This window comes from Pleurodeles waltl, chromosome 4_2 (assembly GCF_031143425.1).
Source record: "Pleurodeles waltl isolate 20211129_DDA chromosome 4_2, aPleWal1.hap1.20221129, whole genome shotgun sequence".
NCBI lineage: Eukaryota > Metazoa > Chordata > Amphibia > Caudata > Salamandridae > Pleurodeles > Pleurodeles waltl.
Genome location: NC_090443.1, coordinates 507,361,469 through 507,376,248, shown reverse-complemented (window position 1 = coordinate 507,376,248; position 14,780 = coordinate 507,361,469). Strand labels below are relative to the sequence as shown.

General features: G+C 40.5%; 1 protein-coding gene across 1 annotated transcript in view; it reads left to right on the top strand.

Annotated features, from left to right (window-relative positions):
• Nucleotides 1-14,780, top strand: part of PLA2G4A (phospholipase A2 group IVA) — a 698,142-nt gene that overhangs the window by 385,561 nt on the left and 297,801 nt on the right. The window contains exon 13 of the mRNA XM_069231997.1: nt 9,071-9,142. Coding sequence (XP_069088098.1) covers nt 9,071-9,142 — 72 coding nt within the window. The remainder of the gene's footprint in view (nt 1-9,070; nt 9,143-14,780) is intronic.

The window sequence follows — 14,780 nt, the reverse complement described above, 5'->3', positions numbered from 1 at the left end:
CAGTTACCAGGGACAGTACAGAGGAGGTTTTTGGGGACAATATAGAGGAGGGCAATTCCCTAGGAATAGAGGAAAATTTCAAAGCCCCAAAACCCCTACTACTAAGCAGTGACTCACATGTCACTCACCCCCTCCACACAACACCAGTGGGGGGAAGAATAAGTCATTATTACAAAGCATGGGAGGAAATCACTACAGACACTTGGGTTCTAGCAATTATCCAACATGGTTATTGCATAGAATTTCTACAATTCCCTCCAAACATACCACCAAAAGCACAAAATTTGACAAAACATCATTCCAATCTCCTGGAGATAGAAGTGCAGGCACTATTGCAAAAGAATGCAATCGAATTAGTGCCAAACACACAAATAAACACAGGAGTTTACTCCCTGTACTTTCTGATACCAAAGAAGGACAAAACGCTGAGACCAATCCTAGACCTCAGAATAGTGAACACATTCATCAAATCAGACCACTTTCACATGGTCACACTACAAGAAGTATTACCATTGCTAAAACTACACGACTACATGACAACTTTAGACCTCAAGGACGCGTATTTCCATATACCAATACACCCATCGCACAGGAAATACCTAAGGTTTGTATTCAAAGGAATACATTACCAATTCAAGGTACTGCCTTTCGGATTAACAACCGCACCAAGAGTCTTTACCAAATGTCTAGCGGTAGTCGCTGCACACATCAGAAGGCAGCAAATACATGTGTTCCCATATCTAGACGACTGGCTAATCAAGGCCCATTCGTTAATAGAGTGCTCAAATCACACAAATCAGATCATACAAACCCTCTTCAAACTAGGGTTCACCGTCAACTTCACGAAATCCAACATTCTGCCGTGCAAGGTACAACAATACCTAGGAGCCATAATAGACACAACAAAAGGAGTAGCCACTCCAAGTCCCCAAAGAATTCAAAATTTCAACACCATCATACAACGCATGTATCCAACACAAAAGATACAAGCAAAGATGATATTACAACTCCTAGGCATGATGTCTTCATGCATAGCCATTGTCCCAAACGCAAGACTGCACATGAGGCCCTTACAACAGTGCCTAGCATCACAGTGGTCTCAAGCACAGGGTCATCTTCTAGATCTGGTGTTAATAGACCGCCAAACTTACCTCTCGCTTCTGTGGTGGAACAACATAAATTTAAACAAAGGGCGGCCTTTCCAAGACCCAGTGCCACAATACGTAATAACAACAGATGCTTCCATGACAGGGTGGGGAGCACACCTCGATCAACACAGCATACAAGGACAATGGAACGTACATCAAACAAAACTGCATATAAATCACCTAGAACTTCTAGCAGTTTTTCAAGCACTAAAAGCTTTCCAACCAATAATAGTTCACAAATACATTCTCGTCAAGACAGACAACATGACAACAATGTATTATCTAAACAAGCAAGGGGGGACACACTCCACGCAGTTAAGCCTGCTAGCACAAAAAAATTGGCGTTGGGCAATTCACAACCAAATTCGCCTAATAGCACAATTTATACCAGGGATCCAAAATCAACTCGCAGACAATCTCTCTCGAGATCACCAACAGGTCCACGAATGGGAAATTCACCCCCAAATTCTGAACACCTATTTCAAACTCTGGGGAACACCTCAAATAGACTTGTTTGCGACGAAGGAGAACGCAAAATGCCAAAACTTCGCATCCAGATACCCACACAAACAGTCCCAAGGCAATGCCCTATGGATGAACTGGTCAGGGATATTTGCTTACGCTTTTCCTCCTCTCCCTCTCCTTCCTTACCTGGTAAACAAACTCAGTCAAAACAAACTCAAACTCATATTAATAGCACCAACTTGGGCAAGGCAACCCTGGTACACAACGCTGCTAGACCTATCAGTAGTACCCTACATCAAATTGCCCAACAGGCCAGATCTGTTGACACAACACAACCAAAAGATCAGACACCCAGATCCAGCATCGCTGAATCTAGCAATCTGGCTCCTGAAATCCTAGAATTCGGGCACTTACAACTTACCCAAGAATGTATGGAAGTCATAAAGCAAGCCAGAAGGCCATCCACCAGGCACTGCTATGCAAGTAAATGGAAGAGGTTTGTTTGCTACTGCCATATTAATCAAATACAACCATTACACACAACTCCAGAACATGTAGTGGGTTACTTGCTTCACTTAAAAAAATCTAACCTGGCTTTCTCTTCCATTAAAATACACCTTGCAGCAATATCTGCATACCTGCAGACTACCTATTCAACTTCCCTATATAAGATACCAGTCATTAAAGCATTCATGGAGGGCCTTAGGAGAATTATACCACCAAGAACACCACCTGTTCCTTCATGGAACCTAAATGTTGTCCTAACTAGACTTATGGGTCCACCTTTTGAACCCATGCACTCCTGCGAAATACAGTTCCTAACCTGGAAGGTTGCATTTCTCATCGCCATTACTTCCCTAAGAAGAGTAAGCGAGATTCAGGCGTTTACAATACAAGAACCTTTTATACAACTACACAAGAATAAGGTCGTCCTAAGGACTAATCCTAAATTTTTGCCAAAGGTTATTTCACCGTTCCATCTAAATCAAACAGTGGAACTTCCAGTGTTCTTTCCACAACCAGATACCGTAGCTGAAAGGGCACTACATACATTAGATGTCAAAAGAGCATTAATGTATTACATTGACAGAACAAAGAACATCAGAAAGACTAAACAACTCTTTATTGCATTTCAAAAACCTCATGCAGGAAACCCAATATCAAAACAAGGTATAGCCAGATGGATAGTTAAATGCATCCAAATCTGCTACCTTAAAGCTAAACGACAGCTGCCCATTACACCAAGGGCACACTCAACCAGAAAGAAAGGTGCTACCATGGCCTTTCTAGGAAACATCCCAATGCAAGAAATATGTAAGGCAGCCACATGGTCTACGCCTCACACATTCACCAAGCACTACTGTGTAGACGTGTTATCCGCACAACAAGCCACAGTAGGTCAAGCCGTATTAAGAACATTATTTCAAACTACTTCCACTCCTACAGGCTGAGCCACCGCTTTTGGGGAGATAACTGCTTACTAGTCTATGCAAAACATGCGTATCTACAGCGACAGATGCCATCGAACTGAAAATGTCACTTACCCAGTGTACATCTGTTCGTGGCATCAGTCGCTGTAGATTCGCATGTGCCCACCCGCCTCCCTGGGAGCCTGTAGCAGTTTGGAAGTTACCTTCAACTATTTGTATATGTATCATCTCAACCTTAAATAGGTACATACTTAGTCACTCCATTGCATGGGCACTATTACTACAATTCAACTCCTACCTCACCCTCTGCGGGGAAAAACAGTCGAAGATGGAGTCGACGCCCATGCGCAATGGAGACAAAAGGAGGAGTCACTCGGTCCCGTGACTCGAAAGACTTCTTTGAAGAAAAACAACTTGTAACACTCCGGCCCAACACCAGATGGCGAGCTATGCAAAACATGCGAATCTACAGCGACTGATGCCACGAACAGATGTACATTGGGTAAGTGACATTTTCATTCTTGTGTTCTGGGAGGCCAAACAAAGCCTCAAGATTTTCGAATGTTTCAATTTGTGAGCTATCAACAGGCATATCTTTCCACACCCATGTTCTCTCCAGTTACAAAGCTTCCCTTTGTCTAGTGCATGCACCCTCTTATCTGTGGGCCCTCAGCTCATGGTCCTCATGGCTGACTGTACCTCAGATGAGTCGTCTATCACACAAAGCCTGAAACAGGGATGTCTATTGCAGGTGCTGGAAGTCGGGGTCTGTGCCAATGTGTTTTTTTAAAATAAGTATATGGTAAATTAACATACAGATAACCTAAATTAAATTAACTTTTATATTCTATGGTTATCCTGAAACTTTGGTATGGATTCAGACCTTCTAGGTTCAAGTTAGACACCGAATTGTGTGAATAATTTATATAAAACATTCTCATTCATTGTTACAATATGTCAAGGAAGTGCATTCATAACTTCTTAAATGCTCTGCCAATTGTAAGAGTATGTTGACTGTCATAAGTAATTTGCCCTTATGAATCATGCTGATATGTGATATTGTAATGAGTAGTAGCAATACTAGCTGCAAGCATGGTTTCTTAAAGACTAGCTTCTGTTAGTGATTCTAAAACTGCTTTCACATTAGGAAGCCTGTTTGCAAAACTGGTCTCCTATCTTTTATTACAACTTAGGCATGTTCCCCCTTGATTTGCTCCTCGAGAGATCATCCTGCTGGTCATATGTCCTGGATCCTGTTGATACTGTTAGCAAGTTGTTCCCTACAAGTTTGGTATCCTTGTGGGTTTCCCCTGTGGATTACGTTTTTTAAACCATGTGAACTTGTAGAGTGAGAAAGCATAGCTTCATTTAGCTATATCCATGTGTCAGTCCTTCATTTTGGACTACAAATTTGAAGTTGGAGAGTGTTTAATCCAGCTTGTAAGGGATATCTAAGTTCTTTCATATCTAAGGCAGATTACAAGATGTACGTATGCCAATTATACTGAATCATAAAGTCCTGATGAAGGTGTATTTATATTTTTCTTCACTCACCGAAACGTGCGTCGGCTTGTAAATTGGCAGGTCTTGAACATTGGCATGAAGTGTTTGAAATTGGCAAATTTGAAGCCCTGACCAGGATTGGCTACCATCAGGCCTGTAACACGAGAATTTGAATCAGGAAATTATAACCTAGAATTGCCTGTTATTATGTTGAATTTTATACAATCCAAACTACAACGCATAACTGTAGCATCAAAGCAGTAACTTTATTGTGCTGTTTAAATATCCTCTCATGTACGAGGCGGTTGTAAATTTGTATGTATACTATTTTGTGATTTTGTTGGTTCTGTGTTTTTTGTTTATTTTTGCGTATCTACTGGTATGTTATTTATGCTTTTATATATGTATGTTTCATTTAGGTTAGGGGGTTGTATTATATTTTTTTGGTTGATTCTATGTTGATTATATTATGTGCGAACTGAATGTTTAATTAGCTATAATAAATATCTAATTTGAAATATATTGTATGTTGTATATTTGAATTTAAGATTTCCATTTCTATGTTTGCTATGTTAATGGAGAGTAAACTACGTTATACTCATAATGTTCCCCCTCCCCCCCAACCCTTATCAATATTACGAGATTCAGCTTAGTGCTTCTTTTTCAGAGTATAAGGCGTGCCATATGTGACCTTTTTTCCTGGGTCTCTTTGTGTAAATTGCAATATGCCAGTATCATTTACATGCTAAACTATGATGTCAACACCAAAAGAGTTATGATTGAGTGTGCAAGACACTGAAATGGAACGTCTTGCTGAGAACATACTGGGTATTGGTTTATTCACCATTTTAAGGACTTGCAAGTTATTCTAAAATCTTTTATGACATATTTAATGGATCATTATTTAAATTGTCAGCTTTTGGTGCCAGATTTCAGCTGAATTGAACCATGGATTTGGAAAGAATATTGAATGTTTGACATGTTTTGAAAACACTGGAAAGGTTCTAATTTTAAGCAACTGAAAAGAAAATTCAACTTGTATATTAGTCTGATGTTTGGCTGTTTAAAAAAACAAAAACAAGTTCAATAGTATTGAAATTTAACATATGATATAGTTACCAAACGATGAGCAAAGTTCCAATAAGGATTTAAGAGTCACAAGGCCATTTGAATATATTGTTTCTAAGTTTAATATATGTTAACATTTTAGAAAACAATGTCTAACAACTTTCAAAACTTGTTTTAGTGTGTGTACCTATACATCTATTTTGTTAAATAGAATATAATAATTTATTGAATTATATTGTCAGATTTATAGCTTAAAAGTGAATGTGATGAATCATACATAATCAGTTGTATCCATGGTAAGGTAGTATTTCATTTTGGTTTAATTACTTTTAGTTTTGTATACTATACATTTTACAGGTATCCGACTGCACGTCTGTTAAAGCCATAGCTTCTCACTGTTTATTCTAATTCAAGGGTATTGAGGAAATTGTAGTCTCTCATTGGCATTATAATATCAAATGTCAAATATATCATTCAAATTTTCAAGATAGTTGTTGGTTTTAGGGAAATTACTGTATTTTCAAGACAATTTCATATTTGTGTTCAGAATATAAAGTGCCAGCTTCTTTGCTCTGAAGCAGGGTTCTTAAACCTTTTCTGTTATAAGAGCTACTTATATTAAATGAAAATCCTCCTGAACTACTAATATTGTTAGAGATGTAATAGTTACCATATCAAACAAGATCACTTATGTGGCCTCCATATGGAAAGTTTACTAGAAGTGATCTCTTTAGTGTGATTGGAAGCGTTAATTGCAGTAATGTAAAAATGCTTTGTCAGTGTGGAATGCCTTTGTCTGGGAGGTACACAACAGCCATAACTACAATGCCCCCAGCACCAGGTTAATTTTCTTAGTAGTAAGTTTCAACAACACTGTTAGATTTTTATCATTCAAATATTCGCATTAAGTTTATTTTGGAAATTAGGACATTTTTCTGTCAACATCAGCTTTTGCGTTCGGAAAATACACACATTTTCATCTTTAATACATGCTTTTTATATTAATTCAGCAAAGCGTTTTAATGTAGTTAACTAGGCTGCACACGGGAGAGCTACTTAAAGGTGGTTGGAGAGCTACCAGTAGCTCACAAGCTACTCGTTGGAGAAGCCTGCTCTAGAGGCTATCAATATGTCCTCAAATCAAGATAATACAATTTCAAATAGTGTAGAATTTGTAGCAGAGAAAGTCTGTACTAATACAAATTCTGAACATCAGTGAAAGGCACATGTTGCAGTTAGAATTTTCTTCTACATTCAAAAACTAGTGACACTGTTCATTGAAACTAATATTGATGGATGCATTGATTGCTATACTTATTCACATAGTTGGTTTTCTTGTGTTGTGTTATTTTTTACAATAAACAAGTACTTCAAGGAATACTATGAGTTATTTTTTATGGTGGTTCCTTTGGGAAAGGTTTACTTCCTTGACCGTTGAGTAGTGCTAGTAAATGCTAATGTTGTTTACTGCTTAAAGCCATTTGTGGTATTTTACTTCCTTTCCCAAAACTCTTTACCAAACAAATACTTTTTTGTTCAATAGGCATTGACTAAGTGTGTTTTTGTGGCTTGCTTTTTCAGACTGTTTTTCATTTTCTTAAGGGTTTATCTTTTTTTCCTCTCTATTACGCTTGCACACTACGGAGCTCGTATTTTAAAAGTGAGTAATGGTGAGTTCGTTTTTATTTGGTGGCTTAATGGGGCTTGGAATCCCCCGTGGGCTCGCATCTGGAATAGTAAATATGGAATTGAGTTGGAGATTTCTTCCTATAGCAGTACATGGGCTTATCGTGAGCGACATATTTTTTAAATCAGATTTAAATAGTTTGTGCTTAGTTTCAAATTGTGTGTTGAGAACAAATGTGCAGTCTTCCAGAGGTTTTGTATGCAACATTGTCTCCAAGCGATACTTGGAGGAAATTCTGCAGCTACAGTGTTACGGAAATGGAAGCAACATGTGTTTGTACCAGTCTCAAATACTTTTTCTCTGCATTGTTTTCCATTTCTGGTGCAAATAATTTGAATCTAGCAGAAAACGTGATATGTTAGGGTAACGTTATTTGTTTCAAATGTGTTTCTGACTGATTTCAACTCCCAACGTGTGACTAGGTCTTAAATAAATGGTATAACTTTAAATGTCTTTTCAGGGGAAGAGTGTTCTTCCTCATATTTGGTGTGATACTGGGAACGCAAATTTCTCAGGCATGGTAAATGGGTAATTGGGGATAGAATGCACTCATTCAGGTTTAGTTTTTATTGCACTATTAATTATAGATTTTAATTTATATAGTTAATAGTGCTTACACTGAAGTGAGACGCAGATGCAGCTGTTATTTATTTGCTGACACATGCATCCACAAAAATTAAATTATGGTTATGAACCGAACAGTATTGTCTTTTTACTTGCTCCTTTTGAATGAACATGGAATTTGTTCTCACCTTCATCAGGCATATGGCTGACATCTGCAAGAAATAATGTTGGGGTATCTGTCATTTTTACTATAACCCACATTAATGGTGGCCATGGTAAATAGCAGTTGCTATAATTGCATGATGGTTATGAATGTACTTACACTAGACCCAGAGAGGAGAGGGACCACTAATGCCATTACTAGATCCCCTCCCCTTTAGAGAGTGTTGCTTGCACTTTCAAACCAACACAAGAATTGCTTGCTCTTGCACCTAGAGGTTCTTGCACCAAGGGCAGGTTGATGTTACTAGGGCGCAGAATAACCTGTGCTGGAGGTATAAATCTTTTTTGCTCAAAATTCTGAAAGGCTCTGAAGACATTCTTCAGCGAATAATAAGGCTAGACCTGGAGGCAAGCAAGAATGTGATAAGTCTACAGTCTCTCTGGTTATCTCATAACAGGCCACTGAGGTGGGGAGACCGTAGTTTCACCCTGCCAGCAAGTTTGGATATGCCCATGACATTCATACTTTTTTAGATACTCACCAGGAATCATCTTGTCCTATACCATCTGATGAGAGCAATGGTCCTCTAATGTTCGTAGTCTAGAGTGGAAGAAGTAGTTCTTTCTGTTTTTTTTTTTTTTTTTTTACAATTGCTAGTCATTGTGAAAGGTATTATTTTAGTTCTACTTTCCCCCTTCAGCTATGTAGGTTGCTGGTGCCATGAATATGTTTCTGCACATCTCCTAACTTTAAAATTTTGCTCTAGGTACCTCTGTGATAACTATGTAATTATAATTTATAAGATAACAAACTTCCCTGACCTCTGTAAAATGGGGCTTCATCAGCTAAGGCATTCCTAGCTGTCAACATGATTTGCTCATTATTATGTTCATGCTGGTTCCTATCACAATTGGAAACAGGTGAAATAGTCACTAAGCAAGATACTTCTGACTTCCTTTGCCCTGCTATGATGAACTAACAGAACCCATAAAGTGTGCCACTGAATACTCAAATTCTAACCTTGTTTTTTTGTTTACAACAGAGAATATTAAACCAAAGCACATTGTGAGCCACGATAGCTCAGACAGCGATGATGAATCGCATGGACCTAAAGGTAAAATTGTTTGTTTTGGGGGTCATTTCATGCTTTTAAGAGAATGCAGATACATTTATTGTTGCACTGTTGTTTTGTTGGTTCACTGTCTCTTCATACCTTATTCTGGTGGATTGATTGCTTGTAGATGTGTTCTCTTCTGCTGATTTAACAGTTGTTTATGTTAATCGCACTCTCCTTATTTCACTGCTGAAATATATATTATGTATCATGTTTCCCTTTTGAAAAATAGAGACGTTTTTTGGACAGAATGCCATTTTGTATTGTTTGTGTTTCTTAATGGGCATACAAATAGTTTAAAAATGTGAAGTTCACTTTTAGAGTGTGGAGTGCTTTCTTGTAGGCCTTGTAAAATTTCAGTGTTTCCTAAGATTTTTTGCTCCATTACCTTGGATTGGTCTTCGTCATCTGGCAAAGAACCCCTTACAATAGACTTGTAGATAGATGTTCGTACTGCATGTTTCCCATTTTGTATATCTCTAAATCACGTTAATACTACTCATTGTATCAACCTTGTAAGAATAAAATATTGAGTCTGCAGTACTGTTTTGAACCTGTGATCACAAGTCAGTTGGGTTTTCATGTTTTTTTTTTTTTTTTTTTTTTTTTTTTTTTAATAAACATTTTGCATACGCCATCACCTGAACCACTGAAGGTCAATAACATCAGACCATTGGGTTTTGCAACTTGTCCAAAGAGGTACTTACGGCAAGCTGACAGATGGCCACCTTTCCTTTGTTCATCAGGAAGTGTTAGCTCTCTTGGCTAGGGGGGCTATTGAGAATGTGCTGGCATCACCAGAGGTCGTTGTTGCTATTCCTGCTACTTTCTGGTGCCCTAGAGGCAAGGGGGACTTTGTCCTATGCTAGACCTGTTTCTTTCAATCTCTTACAGAAAAATACATTCAAAACGCTAACATTTGTGCAAGTCCTTTCTGCCCTGGACCCAGGAGATTGGATGGTATTGCCGGACTTACAGGGCACTTATTTTCAGATTTCCGTCCTGCCTTCTCACAGGCACAACCTTTGGTTCACAGTAGGCCACAAGCGCTTTCAGTTTGCTGTGCTCTGCTTTGGCCTTAGCAGTGCCCTGCAGGTGTTTATGAAGGTGATGGTAATGGTTGCAGTTCATCTGTGGAGGTCAGGGATTCCAATCTTTCCCTACCTCAACGATTGGCTGTTGAAGGCGGCTCACCACATTCATTCTTCTCCCACCTCCAGACTATGGTGAACCTTCTGCACTTGCTGGGGTTCACTATCAACATGGCAAAGTCACACCTGACTCCCTCCCAGAGCTGTTCTGGATACAGTGCATTTTCAACCTGGCTGGCGGGAACGGGTGTCGTGGGGCCCCTGGGGGCCCCTGCAGTGCCCATGCCATTGGCATGGGCACTGCAGGGGCCCCCTAACAGGGCCCCATTCAGATTTTCAGTGTCTGCGTGGCAGACACTGAAAATCGCGACGGGTGCAACTGCACCCGTCGCACCCCTTCCACTTCGCCGGCTCCATTCGGAGCCGGCATCCTCGTGGAAGGGGGTTTCCCGCTGGGCGGGGGGGTGGCCTTCTGTCGGTCGCCCGCCAGCCCAGCGGGAGACTCAGAATGACCGCCGCGGTCTTTCGACAGCGGTGCGGTCTTCTGGCGGTTCCCGCCAGGCCGGCGGCATCCGCCGCCGGCGGGGGTCAGAATGACCCCCTTTGTGCCTCTGGACATGGCTGGAACATTGGGGCATATCCCTTGTGGTTCAGTATCAGATGGGCTATCAGAACGCCATGGCACACAAACTTTACAGTTGATACCTAGTGTATCACGAATGGAGTCTCCACCTGGATGTGGCACAAGTTCTCATCTAAGAATGGGAGAGCCTTGTTTGGCTGTATTCGCCTCTGTCGAAAAATATGCAATGTCAGCATTTTGGTGCATTGAAGATTCCAAGACGGTTCTTGCTCAGAGACACCTTTCGCCTCAAGTGGAGCTGAGGTCTCCTGTATTCCTTTTCACCAATCCACCTCCTGCCCAGAGTTCTCAAGAAGATGAAGAACGACTAGGCCCAAGTTATTCTTGTGGCACCAAATTAGACATGGAGAGGCTGGTATCCTGAACTGCTGATCATGAGCACGGGTCCTCTGATCAGGCTACCTCTTCTAGAGAATCTTCTTTTACAGCAATAGAGCAGGGTTGTGCCCCAAAACCTGGCAGAATTTCACCTTCATGCATGGAATTTGAGTGGCAGCAGTTGACGGTTTTGGACCTTCTGCCCAAAGACTGCAATGTTATCTTGGCAGCCCAGCATCCTTCCACCATGACTGTATATGCCTGCCTCTGGGGCAAATATGTGACATGGTGTACAGATAAGCAAGTTGACCCCATCTGCCTGCTTTTTCACTTTCTTGTGTTTATCCTCACTCTGGCCCAGCAGGGCTTGGCTTTGGGCACCTTAAAAGGCTATCTTTCTGCAGTCACTGCATCTCTGTGGTTGCCGGATCAACCATACCTGTACATAGGTTTTTGAAATGTCTCCTACACATGTTTCCACCTTCTCACTTTATCATGCCTCAGTGGGACCTCAACATAGTCCATCACCCTGCCTACCTTTTATGCTCCTCCTTATCCCTCCACAAAAGGTGAGAGACTCCATTGGCCGGAACCAAAAAGAGCACTGTCGTTCTGCCTTGATGGCACAAAAGAGTCCTAGTTGGATGATCAACTTTTTGAGGTGTACATCGTAGCCAAAAAGGAAAGGCGATGCAGAAACTGACCATCTCACGATGGATAGTGCTCCACATCAAAATCTGCTATGCATTGCCCAAAAAGAAGGTTCCTGAAGGTTTGCAAGCTCATTCTACCAGAGCCAAGACAGTGGCTATCTGTCAGGCAGCAGCATGGGCTACTCTGCACACATTTACAAAGCACTACTTCCTTGACCACCAGGTCCGCCGAGATCTGCATTTTGCCTGTTCTGTCCTACAGGACTTTCTTGAGTAATCCTTGTCTTAGCCCCACCTCCAGTTAATTTGCTTGGATATCTATTGTAAGGTACGGATTCTGTGGCTAAAAGTCTCTATCAGGTGAAAAACTACTTACCTTTGGTAATGCCTAATTGGTTAGAGCTTCTATCTAGACCCAGATTCCTTACTTACTCACCCATCCTCCCCACTTTGCAAATGGATTCAAAGTAAGTGGGTTTCCCCTTTCAAGGCCCCTAGTTTGGCGCACCAGTAATCAGTGTTTGTGGCTCTCTGCTTCTGGCATGGAAGGCTACAAAAAGAAACTGACGTCAGTGTGCTGGGCTATCACCTACATAGATACCACGAGGAGCTCAACAACACCAACTACCGGTGCTCTGGGGTACTGCTCACAAAAGATTTCCAGATCCAGTCTGACACCTGGGGAATAATCTATGGTAGGGTTTCTGCAACTAGATAGAGCCTCTACCAGATAAGGCATTACAAAAAGTCATTGTTCATCAGCAGAATAAGCAATATTTCATATCTAATCTGTGCATTATATGTCATAAATAGACTGATGCTTATACCATGTTCCTCTCTAAAGGCTTTGAATGTGTAAAGTGAACCATTTGCATAGAGGCCCATCACTGTAATCTCACCTGGTTCATATGGCTGTTTATTATGTTTCACTTACTTTGCAAAACCTTGGGAGACACCATAGTGCTGTTACAACTATTTTCTTTCTGTACTTTTGGCAGCAGAACTTGATCTTCTGAAGTGATCTATTCAATTTTACCTTGTCCATTACTATATTTAAAGGGTGTATTCCTGTGTTCTTCCTCAACATATTGTGAGGTTTGCACTTTTGAAATTCATGTCCTGAGATGGCCATCACATTAGTCATGTCATGAGAGGCCATTTAGAAGGGCTCAATGCTAGGGTCCCCCAGCCCACCTCCTTTAAGCGACCTTATGACGTTTTCAATTGACAGTCATTTCCCGTGTCCTCCCCATATTGAAACAAACAATAGGAACTGTGTTGTTCCAGATAAGGTCCACTTGAGAATCCAGGATAATGTCATGAAAACCTGAATAGTATAATAATTTTAGCAATTGCTACCCTTTTTAATTGTGATAGTGGGAGACTCGTCCAAAAGGGATGTGCGTTTGATGTTTCAAATTACTTTGTCTACGTTGCCACTCTTGAGGTCCTGATTCGCATGAAATATCTGCACTCCTAAATAAAAGAATGTAAATTCCCATCTCAGTGGTTTTCCTGCGTCCAGCGTCTGCTCCTTTGAAAACAGGGGTCTTAAGGGCAAAAGGCAGGACTTATCCCAGTTTATATGCAGACCAGATATGTTGCAACACTTCATAAATGCTGTCATGACAGATGTGAGGCTGGTACTATCGCCTCTTAGAAATAAAAAGGTGTTGTCCGCATAGAGCTACCACTTGAACATTCTGATTCTGATCTTAGGTTTGGAATAGGCAGATAAGTGGATCTGTGGCTAGTACAAATAAAATTGGCAACGGAGGGTAACCCTGCTGGTGCCTCTTTTGGTTGGCCATATTTCCAAGAGACCCTAGCCAATGGTTTGACAGATAGCAACTTTATCTATTTCACTGTTAGTCCTATCACTCCCATTCTCTGCAGTTCCTCAAACAAGTAAGGCCAGAATAAGGTGTTGAAAACCTTCTCTACCTCCAAGGAGGCCACCACTAATAGCTGGTCCACATTCTTAGCCTGGCTCATAACATAAAGCAAATGCTTCAGATTAGAGTTTTGTTTCTACTTGGGATGAAGCCACATTGATTGTGGTGTATCATACCTTGCAGGTATCAAATTAGCCTGTTGGCAGTGACCTTCCCGAATATCTTGAACCCAGTATTTAACGATAAAGATCTATATGATTTTAAAATCAAGCAGGCGTTGTCCTTGTTTTGGGAGAATCGTCATTGTGGTTTCTCTAGTTGATTCAGGCAGTACACCAAATTTGTAGGTGGCTAAATATATAACATTCAGTTTAGTGGCTATGTATGCAACAGAAAATTTAGGGGATAGCCCATCTGCCCCTGGGTTTTTTCCTGTATCCAGTTGCTCTATTGCATTTTAATTTCTGACAGCACCAGAGGTGAGTCCATTGCCAGCATTTATTCACCTGATAGATTAGGTAAGGGGATTGTGTATAGGTAAATGGGTATCTGTTGTAACCTCCCTTTAACCAGTGAGGCATATATTTTTTGTAGTAAGTAGGGAATACTGCATTTATCTTCACTGGGAGTTTACTGTTGTCCCCATTTGAGTCCCATTACACATAAAAGATATAGTGGAGAATGATCTGAGATGCCAGGCTAGCAGCCGGCCTGCTCTATCACCCTCCAAATGCTGCCTAGCAACATATTCCTTATAATCTAAATAATGGAAGCGGTCTTTCAGCATATTATTATCTTTCTTATTATTTTTTTAATATGCCTTCTATACTGCTGTGGTCTGGTACCTGCAGTAATTTCAAGGACACAGATTAGCTTTTATGTAGTGGTAAGTTCTTGAGTCATTGTATCCCTCATGCCATATCTAATTTCAAACTTATACCTCTAATTATGGCTTTGAATACAACCCATTCTGTTAAATATGAGACTGTATCGGAGTTCTCATGGATATATAAATCAATATTTTCTCTAATCAAGGCT